Source organism: Phocoena sinus, chromosome 4 (genome assembly GCF_008692025.1).
Source record: "Phocoena sinus isolate mPhoSin1 chromosome 4, mPhoSin1.pri, whole genome shotgun sequence".
Classification (NCBI taxonomy): domain Eukaryota; kingdom Metazoa; phylum Chordata; class Mammalia; order Artiodactyla; family Phocoenidae; genus Phocoena; species Phocoena sinus.
This window is the reverse complement of record NC_045766.1, coordinates 79,166,525-79,183,218: the sequence shown is the minus strand read 5'-3', so window position 1 is coordinate 79,183,218 and position 16,694 is coordinate 79,166,525. Positions and strand designations below refer to the sequence as shown.

Here is a 16,694-nt window from a genome sequence, read left to right as displayed (position 1 = left end):
CTCAAGATAGAAAGATCTAGAGTAAATCATTCACTAAGATGAACTACTAGACCATCTAAAATATCTCCTCTACTACAAGCAAAAATAAGAGGAAGATGTAAGACATACTACACATAATAAATTATACTCGATGTATAATTTTTTACTATGCAGCCACAAAACATATTGTTATAAGTGGGGCTAGGGGTGAGAGAGGCCTGGTGGTGCTCCATATAATCAGCCAAACAAGTTAGAAATGTATTTCAAGTATTTGAGTTCTTCTGTAATAACCCATTATGGGTTTAATATGCATAAATTTATAAAAGCCCAACTTTTTCCATTTTATATTTTCAGATGATTTCACCTCTTGGGGAAAGAAAATTCTATAAGTTTACTACATGTAGGGTAAACTATTTGGTCATGGTTTTGGTTAAAAATGACCGACTTGGTTCTAAATGAACCAGTAGTTCTTAAAAGGTACATTCACCCTCAAAAGACAATGATTTGACATCATGGGACCATGGGGAGGGGGCCTCCAAAATGAAAGTGCCAAAGCCCAGAGAGCAAATCCAAAGAAGGACAATTCTTAGTGCTTTCAATCACAACAATATTGTTATAATAACTTCCTAATATGTTGACTTGATGGACAGAACTTACTTGGATGTTTAAATTTTAGAATGTTTATTAAAGAAAATAAGTCAAGTGACATTATAGTCAAACCTTGTACAGTGACCTTAATAAGTCATAGTAATACTGTCATTATCATTTTATTTGCATGTCTAAAAATACTGCAAAAAAATACTATCAGAGTCAATATACATAATTCTGTGATGCATCTGGCTGAGTTATTTTCTTTTTAGACTCTACATAGCAGAAACTTCCCAGAACAGTATCACTTACATTTTTGCCAGTTGAAGGTCTGTGACACTGTTAAGCCTCCATACTTGACAAGACACACAAAGCTGTGGTTGCTTGTCATATTGAAATCCAGTTCGCTGCTAATCGTGTAGAGCTCAGTTTCAGGATCCTGGGAAAGTGTTGTATTGGTAGAATTTAATTCTTCTCCATTTTCCAACCAGGAAAGGTGAGGCTTTGGAAAACCTCCAGAGGTTGAGCAAATTATCCTTCTGTTGTTAGGAGATGGATTTCCAAGATCAGTTATACTAGGGACAGGGAAGTCAGCTGAAGAAAGAACAGGCTGTAAGTACATATCATTACATATTTGTGTGTGTGTTTATATTTTTAATAAATACCTATCTTTAATCAGAATAATAAAATATAATTTGCAACTTCCCATAAGTCATTAATATTTATGTATAATCCAAAGACTAATTTTGGTTTGAATTGGTTATATCAATTCTTCATAAGGAGGTAGGAGGGCACTTATTAAAGAAAGAAGTAGGTTCATGTGAATAAATACTGACATAGTATCAGTACTTGCATTTGCAAGAGGTGAAGAAAAAAATAATAGACAACACGTTAATGTTTCTTAGGTCTGGACATTATCTCATTTCATCTTTACAACAACCCTAGGAGGTAGGTTGTAGAGCAAAAAAGGTCAAATATCAGTAATTTCATATGATTTAACCTAATACAATGTTTCACTTTATAAATAATCAAATTGAGGTCTAGAGAAATCACAACCAATAAGTGACAGAACTGGGATTTGAATTCAAGTTTTTCTGATACCAGACCTTTCCCTTCCCCTGACTTCTTTTCTTTCCTTTTTTTTTAGAGCTTCAAACATTGCTGTTTTATTAAAACATTAAAAATAGGATTATATTGAAAAACATATTCTCAGAAAAATACTAATGCCATGGTATTAGAGATGTAAACAAGCAGATTAAAATATGTCTGCCTTCTGTTCTTTTCCTTTCCTTTCCTTCCTTTCTTTTACTTCTTTTTCTCCTCTTTCTTCCTAATTTTTGAGGTATACAAAGTAGCTCTCTTTTATGTATCTACTTATTAATTCATACTATACTAAACACCTGAGAACCCACCATCCAAACTGAGAACCAGAATATTGACAGTAACTTGTGTAAATCTACTTGTATGGTCTTAACTTTGCTGTCTCCCTACTTCCCACACTACTGAGGTGGGAAGTAGGTAACACTACTCTAAAGGTTGTTTAGCATTACCTTACTTTTTCAAAAGTAGTCTTTAATCAAATAAACCTCTGTCCAAATTTTACACTGTTGAGCCTATAATCTCAACCACTGTACTTTACTGATTCCCTTACTGTTCTGACATGCCTTATGAGGACAGAGAGACCTTCCTAATATTCCTCCAAGATACTTGAGGCGCTCTTTCATTTGTGTATTTGCCCCTTAATAAGATACTAAAATAAAGCAAAGCACAGTGAAATGACTGCAGAGAACACAGGAAAAAACTCCCCTCACCTCTTCCTCACTTATTGTTAGGCTTAAACAATTTATACTCCTTAGCATAATGTGGGGAACCAATCCCCCCATACTTCATCTTATATATTAGTTTTCTTTTCAGAATTCAGAGTCTCACAGAGAGATGTAGTATAGCACAGTGGTCATCAAGACCAGATTTTTTGTTTTGTTTTTATTTGTTTATTTTTGGCTGCATTGGGTCTTCGTTGCTGCGCGTGGGCTTTCTCTAGTTGCGGTAAGCAGGGGCTACTCTTCTTTGCCGGGCACAGGCTTCTCATTGTGGTGGTTTCTCTTGTTGCAGAGCGTGGGCTCTAGGTACGCAGGCTTCAGTAGCTGTGGCATGCGGGCTCCAGAACGCAGGCTCAGTAGTTGTGGCGCATGGGCTTAGTTGCTCCACAGCATGTGGGATCTTCCCGGACCAGGGCTCGAACCTGTGTCCCCTACATTGGCAGGCAGATTCTTAACCACTGCACCACCAGGGAAGTCCCAAGACCAGGTTTTATAACCAGTTTTTCCTTTTAACACTGGGCCAATTACTTAACCACTTTTAGTCTTAGTTTGCTCATCTGTAATATGGGGATAATAATACCTGCCTCCCAGCGTTGTAAGAATTAAATGACATCGTTAATATAAATCACATAGAACAGAGCCTGACACACAGGAAGTTAGTTAATAGACTAATGTGAGTCTTAAATTTGTCCTCTTTTTTTTTTTTTTTTTTTTTTTGCGGTACGCGGGCCTCTCACTGTTGTGGCCTCTCCCGTTGCGGAGCACAGGCTCCGGACGCGCAGGCTCAGCGGCCATGGCTCATGGGCCCAGCCGCTCCGTGGCATGTGGGATCTTCCTGGACCTGGGCACGAACCCGCGTGCCCTGCATCTGCAGGCGGACTCTCAACCACTTCGCCACCAGGGTCGCCACCAGGGAAGCCCTTAAATTTGTCCTCTTTTAAATGAGTTCCCTCATTTAAATCAAGTTGCCAGGTGAAAGCTTCCAGGACTGCCTGGTGGCACAAAGTTATGACAAGTGACTATAAATGCCAAGAAAAAGAAAAACTTGGATATGGTTAGGGATAGAGTCACCTTTCTTTTTTGAATTAATCCTGTTCCTAAATTAAGTCTGACATTTTCTCGAGCCATTTTTAGTTGACATTATTATTTTTTACTCCTTTAATTTTTCCTATAAGATCAAATAATTACACTGGTAGCTAACAACAAGAATATTCTGTTTCTTTCTCATGACATCAGTATGTCATGTTATAACTTGGAATAACAAATCCAAGTAACTCATATCCTAATTATGATTCATGTTCATTTCTGCACTTTGCTTTTCTAAGAAACATTTAGCCGCAAGAATGCCACTAATATCAAGGATCATATTAAAAACCATCTTTTCAAGGTCTGGCTGGGCTTAGAACAGCCTAAGCTCTGTCTCCTATCCCTTCTATAAGGTGATCTGTTTAGAGTAACAGCTCCTAAGGCTTTGCAAGACTGAACCATCAAAGAATTATTCTTTTGTCTCTCATTTTAATCAATTAACCCAAATTTTCACCACTCTTAATAGGTAGGGTAAGAATATCTTATTAGGAAAGGAAAAGGTGCATATACTTTAGAAAGGTAAAAATCCATTAACCTAGTTAATACATTAACTAGTATAGCTAGCTTCTCAAATGTGCTGCTTAATGAAGGCTTTCATCCATTGATATTATGCTGCTATTATATCATTTAGCAAATATAGAGAAAGCAACTTGTCCCAGTTAGCCTTTCTCAGTATTAGCACTGAAAATCTCATGTCCAAGGAAACCCCTCGGTCCTGGGCAGAATGGGACAGTTGGTCACCTTGGCCTTGCTTCTCAAACTGCGATCCTCAGCAGCAGCACAGGCCTCACCAGGGAGCTTGTTAGAAGTGCCAGACCTGCTGCCTTTGAATCTGCATTTTAACAACATCCCTAGGTCATAGGCACCTTATCATTTGGGAAGCACTGTTCTAACTGACTCAACTGGAGATACCAGAATTGGTTCTGTGTCTAATTAAGCAAGTAGACTTTCCATTTTCGTCTTCCCTTACCTGATTTTGGTGCCCCACTCTCCTTTTTGAGGCCCTCAGCACTCCCATGCTACCGCTTTAGCTGTCCTTGGTCTCCTACGATAACCTGCTGCTAGGGCCTGCCCTCCCTGAAACTCTGCCTCTTCTCCTTGGATTTTCTTCTTTATCTTTCTATCAAAATGTACATGTTCTAGGGGCTTCCCTGGTGGCGCAGTGGTTGAGAGTCCGCCTGCCGATGCAGGGGATATGGGTTCGTGCCCCGTTCCAGGAAGATCCCACATGCCGCGGAGCGGCTGCGACCGTGAACCATGGCCGCTGAGCCTGCGCGTCCGGAGCCTGTGCTCCGCAACGGGAGAGGCCACAACAGTGAGAGGCCCGCGTACAGCAAAAAAAAAAAAAAAAAAAAAAAAATGTACATGTTCTAAGTCTACTTCTGTCTGGATATTCTGTTAGAGAACTAACTATGTATCTAATGTAATTAACTAACACAGGCTAATATGTCTGTGGTGCCATCTCCCCCAGGGAACACATTTTTATCTTTAACAGGGATCTTGTGGGGAAAAAAAGCTGAAATTAGCAGGAGAGGCTCTAATAGTGGGAATTCCAGGAATCGACGCAGGTCTGAATTTTGGAGGAGGTGGGCTTCTCGGAACCCCTCATATCTCACCACCATATGATCATTCGCTCTCTCCATGGTTAGGGAATACACAGAGTGAAGTTCAAGATAATTCCATGTGAATTTGGCTTACCTCCTAAACTTTAGGTATGATCTGGATGTTACAGCTAAAGATTCAACATAACTGAAGACCAAAAGCAGGGAAGAACAGTGAAGACTTCACTAAGGATCCACTTAAGTTAACTGATATCAAGGTTAATTATTATCTTTTATTAAAAGGTTTGAGCCTTTCCACTAAAGCCTCAAGTGCCCAGGAAGAAAAAGAAATGTGTTTGAATTTCAAGTATGAGGGAATGGCCCAGGGCTGGCACTTCTCGATGGGGGCTCAGAATATATTAGTATCATCTAGCAGTATCATCTGTGGTTAAGTCACGGCTTCTTCCTACCCTGCCCTTCACAGTTCTCTAACATCTAATTTTGTAGGAATGACCGTTAGAGGAGAGCTTCAAATATACAATAAATATAATAGAACAATAGCCATAGTATTTATGCCTGCATTGCTATTATACCTTTCAACATACTTTACAAGAATATATTACTGGATCAAATCCAGTTAATAGTATAGCTACATCAAATCAAATGTGTCCCTTTATGATTCAGAAGATACTTCAGGTCATTATAGTGCTCCAGGGTGATTGTCATGCACTTAGATTGTCAAAGTGCAAGAAATGCAACTAATAGATATTTCCAGGACATCCTGAGAAAACAGTTAGGGTTCACTGTAAAACTAGAGACTCAACCCTAAGAAATGAAGTGAGATACACCTCTCTTTGGTAAAATGTCCACTTAAATCAATAGGAGTATGTCTTTAAGGGCATCAAGAGTCTGCTGGCTTACTGAAAATCAGAAAGTTCCACTGACCTCTGACCATTAACTTCACCGAAGTCCGGTGCTCCAGTTTGTAAGACCCTTTCTCAGGCTTCTGAATAACACAGGTGTAGGTGCCATTGTCCGACAGGCGCAGAGCCAGGATCACAATGCAGAGGTTACTGGTGACGTCAGTGATGGTACGGTTCTTGTACCTGGGCCACACCTTCACTTTTCCAGACATGACAGCCAGCACCATTTCATTATCCTTTTGCCAGTAGATGCGAACGCTCTTCAGTTCTTCAGTGGATATGTTGTAATCACAGGATAGCATTGCTGCTTCTTTCACTGTTTTGGTCACCTGGATAACGCCTATGGAGAGACAAACAGAACAAGATCATATACCTATTAAATATAGATGCCTGCACAAGCAAGACTTTGGAGTTGACGGTAACAGAATTGAGTGTTGTATCCAGTACCAAGCAGGATTGGAGTGTTCAGTTTGATTTTGGTTTCTTTGGTCCCCAGTGCTTTTTTTCTCCATTTAAAAAATTGTGATTAAAAAATAACATAGGGCTTCCCTGGTGGTGCAGTGGTTGAGAGTCCGCCTGCCGATGCAGGGCACGCGGGTTCGTGCCCCGGTCCGGGAAGATCCCACATGCTGCGGAGCAGCTGGGCCCGTGAGCCATGGCCGCTGAGCCTCCGCGTCTGGAGCCTGTGCTCCGCAATGGGAGAGGCCACAACAGTGAGAGGCCCGCGTACCGCAAAAATAAATAAATAAATAAATAAAATAACATAAATTTTACCATCTTAACCATTTTTAAATGTACAGCTAAGTAGCATCAAGTGTATTCACATTGTTGTGAAACAGAACTTTTCCATCTTGCAAATCTGGAACTCTGTATGCGTTAAACCACTCCGCTTTCTCCCCCCCGCCAGTCCCTGGTAACCACCACTCAACTTTATGTTTCTATGAATTTTACTACTTTAGATATCTAATATAAGTGGAATCATACAGTATTTGTCTTTTTGTGACTGATTTATTCCACTCAGCAAAATGCCCTCAAGGTTCCTCCATGTTTTACATATGTCAGAATTCCCTTCCTTTTTAAGGGTATGATGATAATGACTAATATTCCATTGTATGTATATACCACATTTTCTTTATCCATTTGTCTGTCAATGGACAATGAGAGAGAAGGTACACTAGTCCCAAAAGAAGAAGGACTTTAGGAGACCTAGCATGTGAGTGGCAACTACCCGTTAGACAATGTTATCATTCCCACAGGGATAGGGAAGTCATAGTTAAGGAATGTGAGATTTTGAAGGAATTTCCCTGATCATTTTGGTGGTCTTATTTTACAGATGAGGAAACTAAGCCCAGGAAAGGAAACTGCCCCAGTTTTGCAGAGAACTTTTTGGGCCACTCTCCTTGTTTACTGGTTTCCCCATTTGAGGCCCAGTTCTAGGATAAGTAAGCCAGCACTGCCCGCTCCCAGCTGGGCTCCATCACTGGGCTCTTTTGCTTTGAGAAACAGTCCTTTTCCTTCCAGGCCCAGCTTGACCCTATGATGTCATTCTGAAATGACTCTCCTCATCCCCACCTGACAAGGCCTCCGTTACTCCTCTGGACAATTTCTGCCCTCTCTAGCTACCCTAAACAGATGGATATCTTGCCTTTATCTCCCTTGGCTATCTGCAATCCACACAACAGGTACCCTACAACCTAGTTTTGCTAGAGGGTCCCCATTTAAAACATTTGCCCATTTCCCATCAGCATATCACAGAAATATCAATATTTCAGCATCCAAACTCCATCTTTTTGTTATTTCCTAAGCACTCATCAGTAGCACCAAAATCCCTGTCAGACTATATTTTCTGTTTTTTTTTGGTTTAGAAGGCATACTAACTTTTCCTATGCTGTGCTTGACCTAAAAGCAGAGTTCCTCTAAAGCCCTGGTGCTTTCACAACTGACCACCCCCCCAAACCCCCCAGTGCTACCATGTTGCATCTTCCCTTCGGTGTCCTCCAGAGCCACACAGAACCCCTGGGCAGGCCCATGTCTCACTAGGATAGGGATCTCATTTCCAGGCCCACTCTCCTTGGGCAGTAGGATCATGGGACACTAGCACCTCTCCATCTCACCAGCTATTCTACCTGCCTCCATCAGACTGGATGTGGCCCTACCGCAGCATTTAGGAAGAGTATTGTGATCGTAGGTATTTTCACAGCAGTGTGAAGTACCTCAGGATGATCGAAGGCACTTCTTCCGACAATCGTGCTGAACATTGCCAGCCCTAGATTTAGGGAATATAACTGAAAAGGGGGAAATAAATGAAAAGGTATACTTGGGGGGAACAAAGAATAGCTAAATAACCCAAACTCTCTTTAAAAAGAGATACAACGAAGGGCTTCCCTGGTGGCGCAGTGGTTGGGAGTCTGCCTGCTGATGCAAAGGACACGGGTTCGTGCCCCGGTCTGGGAGGATCCCGCGTGCCGCCGAGCGGCTGGGCCCGTGAGCTGTGGCCGCTGAGCCTGCGCGTCCGGGCCTGTGCTCCGCAACAGAAGAGGCCACGGCAGTGAGAGGCCCGTGTACCACCAAAAAAAAAAAAAAAAAGAGATACAATGAAAGCAAAATGATATGTAGAAGGTGCACGGACTATGGATTCCTGTTGATTTGGGGTCTAGTCCCAGCTCAGCCATTTTCTGATTAACCTGTTTCCTCATCTGTAAAAATGTTATGATGCCTACCTCTCAGGATCATTGTAAACTTAAATTCAAATAAAATGATATAAATGGAAAAGTCCCTAGTACATAGCAGGTCTTCCGTAAGAGTTTCCTTTCCTCTCTCTCCCTCCTCTCACCCACAATTTGTACCTTTTGGTCTGTTTCATCTCACTCAGGGGTTATGTCAGACACATGGAACCCTGGTCTTGCTATGGGCCAGAAAGACCCCATGATAGAAAGCAGCTCACTCCTCCGGGGTCCTAAATAACTGTGTCTTTCCTGTGGCCTGTTTATTCCCACCCAAAAAGAATCCAGGATTTCTAACTCATTTTGACATGTGGTGACATTAGCAAAAATAAATCTTAACTGAAAGTGAGCTAACTTCAATCATAGTTCTTAAGGAGTTTTTGTCCAGCATCTGAGGAGAAGTGTGGGTGTTTGTCTAAAGGTCAACAGCAACCATCAATGGGCTCTTCGATGTTCCTATGTGAGATCCCCTCACCAGACGTTGATGCTGAGGAAGAACCAGACTGAAAAAAGGAACCAAAAATCTTCTGGGCAATTCCCACCAGGACCTCGCTTCCACACTCAGGGACTGCTACATGCGTTTACAAGAAGACAGTCGAAAGATTTCTGAAGGGTTTTGTCCGCTTCAGTGGTTCTAGAGGGGTAAGTCAGGTCTCAGCATTACTGCTTAAAGAGTTGGATTTTGAGCTTGCTTTGCCATTTTACAAACTGGCCTAGCAACACCTACCTAACAACATGGGTTGAGGTTTCTGTGAGGGAATGCAAGTAAAACCTTACATGGTGCCAGGAACAACGACCCCGGACCATTGTCTTCTCCAGACATCCACACAGCCCCGTCCCTTGCTTCCTTCAGGGGAGGTGTCCCCTGTGGTGAGGGGGACCCTCACCAAACCCCTGACCCCACCCATCCTGCCACTTGTTAGCCCCTTGCCCTCATTTATTGCTCTTTGAGCTTGTCTCCAGCTGCTATATATCAGCTGGAGTTACTTTGGGGGCCATGAGAGCACGGGCTTTATCTGTTTTGCTTGTTGCCTTATCTGCAGAACCTAGAACGGGGCCTGGCCCGTAGTAGGTGCTCCATAAATATTTGCTAAATGCCTGGCTAGGCATTAGGAGATGAAATCTGGCTCCACCGCTCTGCATTAGAATCATAACCTTTAACAAGTTGATTAAACTCCTTGGGCCAAGGTATAATTTCTGTAAAATGGGCATAATACTATCTCCCTGACTTACTTCACATAATTACCATGGGGGTCATATGACACCCAGAGGTAAAGTGTTTTGTTAACTGTAAAAGCTATACAGATTTTTTTCATGGGGCTATTTCTCTCAGACACAGCACCTCATGTGTTGAATCACACCCAGGATGTGGCCAGAATCACTGTGGTAACCGGCTGACACTTGCACTGAGTCAAGTCCCCAACCCCTGCCCTTCCTGACCACTTCAACTCTCCACCGATAAACCCCCAAGAGAGGGAACTTTTTGCCAACAAGCATAGAGGTCACTAGTTTTAGACAAATAATGTACCTCTCAAAACTCAATCTACAATGGATTATTCAACCAAAAAAGGCATGAAGTACTGATACTTACTACAACATAGATGAACCTTGAAAACATTATGCTCAGTGAAAGAAACCATACACAAAGGCCACATATAATATAACTCCATTTAGAAGAAATGTCCAGAATAGGCAAATTCATGGAGACAGAAATTAGATTAGTGGCTACCAGGAGACAGGGCAGCGGGAATGGAGAGGGACAGCTAATGGGTATGGAGTTTCTTTTTAGAGTGATAGAAATGTTCTGAAATTAGGTAGTGGTGATGGTTTCACAACATTGTGATTATACTAAAAACCACGGAATCGTACACTTTAAAACAGTGAATTTTATGTCACTGCAGGGGGAGAAAAACCATACAGGACAATTGGGAGATACAATAATAAAATTTAATGTATAGCTTTAAAAAAATAAGAACCCAGTCTAGGAAGCATGAGTATCACCCTAGTCCCTCCAAACTAGAGCAAAGGCAGTGTGGACACTGGGCTGGCCACAATGCCCTTCCTCGGAGGTGAACCCCAGCAATGGTCAGCAGGGCTGCACCACCGCTTCTCCTAAAGGAGAAAAAATCAGGTGCGCACAGCAGCTTATATCACTGTGTACCGTAATGTATCTCACTGAGGACCTTGGTGTGCTTTTTTTTTTTTTTTTTTTTTTAAATTTATTTTTATTTATTTATTTTTTTTTTTATGCGTTACGCGGGCCTCTCACTGTTGTGGCCTCTCCCGTCGCGGAGGACAGGCTCCGGACGCGCAGGCTCAGCGGCCATGGCTCACGGGCCCAGCCGCTCCGCGGCATGTGGGATCCTCCCAGACCGGGGCACGAACCCGTGTCCCCTGCATCGGCAGGCGGACTCTCAACCACTGCGCCACCAGGGAAGCCCTGGTGTGCTTTTTAAATAAAGGTTTTCCCTGCTTCTAGAAGAAACACATATTAAATTTGCAAAGAATGAAAAATACAGAAATGCATAAAAGTCACCTGTAATCCCACCACCTGGAGATTTACTGTTAATGGTCTGTGTGACCTTTAACACAAAGGAAGTGACCTTTTTGGGCCCTTCTAAGTGCTTTTGATTAAGTGAACCAGCAGCCACGGGGCTTGTGTGGGCCCCAGGCTGGGTGCTGGGCACACAAGGAGGCTGAGAGGTATCTGCTCTCCAGCAGCTGACGGATTTAGACTTGTCACCTGATTTTTACATTGCTGCCAACTTTCTCTCCTCTATAGGCCTAGCCTACATACTCGTTATAAATCTGATCCTTACTTTTGTGTGTCTCCCTAAACAGTATATGTCTAAAATGCTCGGGGACTTCAACAGCTGATATCACAGTAGTCATAGCAAGAAGCGTGGCTTTCAGGATGCCTTGGCCAGCAGCATGCAGACAGAACATGGTGGGAGGGAAGAGGCCTTGTTTACAGTGGCACTCTGAGGGCACTCTTTTCCTCTAGCTCAGTGTTTCTCATGCCACAGAATTCCAGGCCAACACCTATCCTGCATCCCTGGCTACTCCTACCCAAGGCCTCTCCCCTCCCCTGAGAGCTGTCTCCCTGAGAGAACCCCAGCTCTGAGGAGAAGCTGCCCATGTTAGACAACCACCAGTCTCTGGAGCACGTGAGTCCAGTGTTTCTGCATCCACAAACCAAACTAGAAGTGGAGAGGAGCCCTGCTGGTCCCACCCTGTGCAGGAAAGAGAGGTCCCTTGTCCCGGGCAGCAATGGATGGGGTGTCAGGGGGAAGTGCAGCTGTCCTACACAGGAGAGGAAAGGAGGGGCTAGTGTGCAAATCCCCTGCCCTGAACAAAGTCCTCCGTGATTGTACTCCACTCTCTTTGTCCAGTCTTGTCTCCCACAGGCCATGCACAATCCACACCTGCACTTCAGTCTGGCAAATCCTCACCAGTTCTACATCATACACATTCTCCAATCCCTCCATCTCCCTCCAATCCCATTCTTTTCATCGAAGCTATCATCAAGTACTATAAGCTACTAAACGGTTTTGGCAGTCACTATGGCTGCCCTACAAGCCATTCTTTATGCTTCAGCAACACCATTTTAAAAAAATATGTATCATTTAGAGCTTTACTACTAAAGCTAAAGGTCTGTGGACCAGTGGTATCAGCATCACCTGGCTGCTTGTTAGAAATACGGAAATGCAGGCCCGTCCCCAGGCCCACCTAAGCAGAAACTACATTTTAAAAAATATATACAGACTTTACCTTTTAGAACAGTTTTAGGTTCACAGCAAAATAAACGTAAAGTACAGAGAGTACCCGTATACCGCCGCCCCTGCATGGGCACAGCCTCCCCACCACCGATATCCCGCACCAGAATGGTACGTTTGTGACAGTCGATGAAGCTACATTGACACATCACTATCACCCAAAGTCCAGTTTACACCAGAGGTCACTCTTGGCGCTGTACATCTTATGGGTTTTGACAAATGTGTAACGACATGTATCTACCATGACAGTATCATACTATTTTTGCTGCTCTAAAAATCCCCTGTGCTACATGGAACTCTGCTCAACCTTCTGTAATAACCTAAATGGGAAAAGAACTTGAAAAAGAGTGGATATGTATAACTGAATCACTTTGATGTACATCTGAAACTAACACAACGTTATTAAGCAACTATACTCCAATATTAAAAAAAAAAAATCCCCTGTGCTAGAAACTGCTTTTTAACAAGACCCCCAGGTGACTGGCATGTATAATTAAAGTGTCAGCAGCACTGATATAGACCGTGTCACTCCCCTGCTTCAAATCCTTCTATGGCTTCCCAGTGCCTCCAAATAACATTCAGATCCCTGGCCTTCAAGCCCTATGGAGCCTGGTCCCTGTCTCCCTGCTGCCCCAACACTGCCCACCTACACTTCCTTGCTCCTGCGTGTCCCTCACATGCTGCTCCTTCCACCTTCACCCAGATCACTCTCACCACCGTCCCCTCTGGCAGAGAAAGAGAGTTTCTCGGTCATACATTCATTTGAATGATTGATTAATCTTCATCTTCTTCCTAATGACTGTAAATTCCATGAAGGCAAAAGCCAAGTCAATTTTGCTCACAACTTGTCCCCAGGACCAAGAAAAGTGTCTTGTACATAAGAGATGCTCGGTGTTTGTTAAATTCATAAATGATTAAACAAAAGAATAAACCTGACTCATCCTTACGCACCCCTGACTCATCCTTACCTTCGGCCTCCTTCACCTTAAAGCCTGCCCCGCTGCCGCAGCCCACCCTGGTCCCAGCTTTCCCAGGTCTGGGGCACTTACAGTCGGGGCCAGTCACTTCACTGCTCTTCACTTGCTTGTGGGTTTGTTTTGCCTTCTCCAACTAACATATACCTCTTTGAGGGCAGGAATCCCAGGCTCAGTTTTTAAGGCCCACCTGATACACAGTAGGTGTTCAGACAAAAGAAACTCATGGATTCCTTTGTTGACTCAGTACAGCAACAATAAAATCTGAATGTAGCTGTAGAACAAGGTACTTTCCTAAATATCTTTCTTTAGCTCAAAGTTTATTTCCTTCCATTTGCCCCTAATTTTTCTGGTATAATTGTTATAGCCTTGGTTTTAATTTTCTTTTTATACTTTCTCTCTTTTTCATTGTTTCTTTCTCTCTCCTCACCCCCTTTCATCTGTCTGTCTCTCTCTCTCTCTCACTCACACACACACACACACAGAGACAGACACGCTTGCACGCATGCATGCACACATACCACATTTCTAGGAAGCCTGTAAATTTCATTTTAAATCTTTTAAAACTCATTAAGATTCCCCAGAAGACTCTAGATTGGGAGTGCTGCCCCCGACTACCCAGAAGAAAATTGTAACTGTTGGAAATAATACTGTCCATCAGATATACAAAATCTGATGTGAAACTTGACTCATGGTTCTCTTGGTTCAGCAGCAGTGTAAAATAGCAAGTTTTACAGTCTTCTGTAAAGTTTTACAGCCTTCTACCAGAGTCACAGTAATCCCTTCCCTCCAGTGCCCTCCCTCACACCTTAGTCATTCTGGGTGATGGCTGCAGTTTTAAGTAACCAATGCTTAAGACAAGGCCCTTTGATGTTCGGCTCTTTGCAGATTAGGAAACGCTGCAGGAGGCAAAGACTCCTCTTTGTTTTGATGAAACCAGGTAGTACACTGCTCAGCACAAAGCAGATCTTTTATTTGTTCTGACTTTAAAAAAAAAAGTCAGAGCCACCCTGTCAGCAGGACCAGCACCACCCTTCCCAACAGCCCCCGAAGTCCAGCACCTGAGATGGAACAAAAGCCTCCAGAAGTCAAAATATTCTTTGTAGGACACACCTGAAATACCTATATAGTAAGTTAAAAACAACTCGAAATATGATTTGTGCTAAATCTGATACTACTTAATGTCAGATGCCTGTGTTGACAAAGGGCACCAGTACCTAAAGCATAAAAATAAATATTGAGAAAATTTTAATATTAAGAAGATTGTATGTTACAACTATCAATACTTTCTTTTCCCCCTTCATCTTGGAAAGAAGATCATCACTGTTTAGTTTTAGAAGCAGAAGACTTTAGCTGTGTTGTCTCATAGAAATGTAGTTTGGGAACCAGAGCCCAAGGCCAGTGCCTTAGCGTTTCACAAAATGTAAACAAGCACCTGGTGGAAGAGATCACAACTCGAAGCTGTCCTTCTGAATCAGCTTTGTTAAAATAACACCACCCCACCTTTCCTTTAAGGTCTGTGTTCTTGAGCTAACTTGGCCACTGGCTTGCTGTGTGACCAAGGGCAGGTCCTTTAACCTCTCTGGACCTGTTTTCTCAGCCCTAAAATGAACTGAAATACCCTGAAGGTCCCTTCTGTCTCACAGAAGGAGGCAGCACAGAGAACACCATTTCCTCTTTCTAAACGCTGAAGCAGTGGACTCAGTCAAGTTCCTGGAGGTTGCTTACCTGAACAGAAGTAAAAAAGACCAGCCAGCACCAGGAGCTGAAAGAGCTTGAGGTATGGGTGCTTGGATGGGATTCCCCACTTCAGTGTGTGATCCATGGCTTCCGCTGATGAGGATGGAAAACAAAAGCAAACAATTTCAAGCCAGATGAGACTCGGGCACCTCACAGCTTACACCAGGCAAGGCAGAAGACAATTCAGTTGCCCCACACAGAGGGTTTTCTCGCAGTGTTTGCAAAACACACTGAGGAGAGGCTGGATGCTGTACCTGGGTGTCCAAACTCCTAAATATAAAACATTATGGATTTATTTTCACAACCTGAAAAGGAAAAAATAAAAGTCACCCAGGAAGGAAGACTGGTCCACCATGGGTTGTAAAACCTGTTAGTTGGCCGCCTGAAATGAGTCAGGGATCGTCATCTGAGCAACGTCTAAGTCACGGCACAATCGCTAGGGAAAAGCAAAAATTGGCGGACCTCTGCGGAGGTGACCCTGCCTGTGCATGCATGTTCCAAGGATCAACCACCGCTCTGCCAATGCCAGAAGGGATGATGAAGACTGCTAGAAACACAGAGAACTAACTATAAGGGCCTTGGATATCAGCAAGCCCACCCATGAAAGCTTGGACTCTCTTCAGGACATACCGAGAACACAGAGCACCAGGAAGGGCATATTTTGTCCAAGGCAGTACTTAAGTCACGAAACTACTTATTTCTTAATATATTAACAACAAAAAAAAGTGTTTCCATTTTTGAATACTTCTACACAAAGAATATGTCTTAAAGGGGTAGAGGATCTCAATCAACAGAAAAGTGTCAGTAAAAAAGGAAGAGAAAAGACATGATGAAAACATTACTTATTTATATTATGTACTATAATGTGAGGAAGCTGATTTGGTTTTTTTTAGTAAATATATTAAACTTTAGGAATAAAAATGAAAGCTGTGCTCCTATGTGATTCTCTCAGATTGCCACCAGAGACAGTTTAGCGCTACCAGGGAAATGTTTGGGACCCCTCGTTGAGCCAGTTTTTCAGCCGAACTGGATTGTTTTATCAGCCACACTCCATTTTTAGTCAGGATTAGCTTGGATTCACTTATTCATCAGAATTTTGCTGGTTGTGGAAAACTCAAATTCAGCCTACAAAATTAATATTTTCTACCACCTAGGAAACTTAAAATAATGGGCCATAATTCTGATGATGATTTTCCAAGTATGTTGGAATAAGAGACCCCCTGAAGGCCCTTTGGGGGTAAAGTACGCATCTTGGAGGTAAGAGTGACAGTATGTTTGTTTAAAAAGCAGTCAGGTTGTTGGTCACTAGGTCTACCAGGCTATCCCATATTAAGTTCATAGTAAATGTACTTACTTGCTGAAGAACAATTCCTCGTTTTCTCTTGTGTTGAAAATCGAAGGATGAGGCCCCACTTCTGTTCCTTTCTTGCTATCTCCGAAATACTGGCAAGTCACTCAGTTGTCTTTGAGTGATATTTTACAGAGGTGGCATTTCCCCTCCCAACTTCCTTTTACTTGGTAGAGAGCTCTGATGTTCAGAAACA

At 42.8% G+C, this 16,694-nt stretch overlaps 1 protein-coding gene across 4 annotated transcripts in view; it reads right to left on the bottom strand.

Moving 5' to 3' along the window:
- The window catches only part of CD80 (CD80 molecule), a 25,929-nt gene extending 9,235 nt beyond the window's left edge, over positions 1-16,694 (bottom strand). For 2 of the 4 annotated variants that reach the window (XM_032631071.1, XM_032631074.1), the window contains exons 1-4: positions 16,505-16,694; positions 15,139-15,243; positions 5,960-6,277; positions 880-1,161 (exon numbers count right to left, since the gene is read on the bottom strand). In XM_032631071.1, coding sequence (XP_032486962.1) covers positions 880-1,161; positions 5,960-6,277; positions 15,139-15,235 — 697 coding nt within the window. In that variant the 5' untranslated portion in view covers positions 15,236-15,243; positions 16,505-16,694. Of the gene's footprint in view, positions 1-879; positions 1,162-5,959; positions 6,278-15,138; positions 15,456-16,504 lie in introns of all 4 variants that reach the window. The other 2 variants (XM_032631072.1, XM_032631073.1) reach the window with 2 other exon arrangements.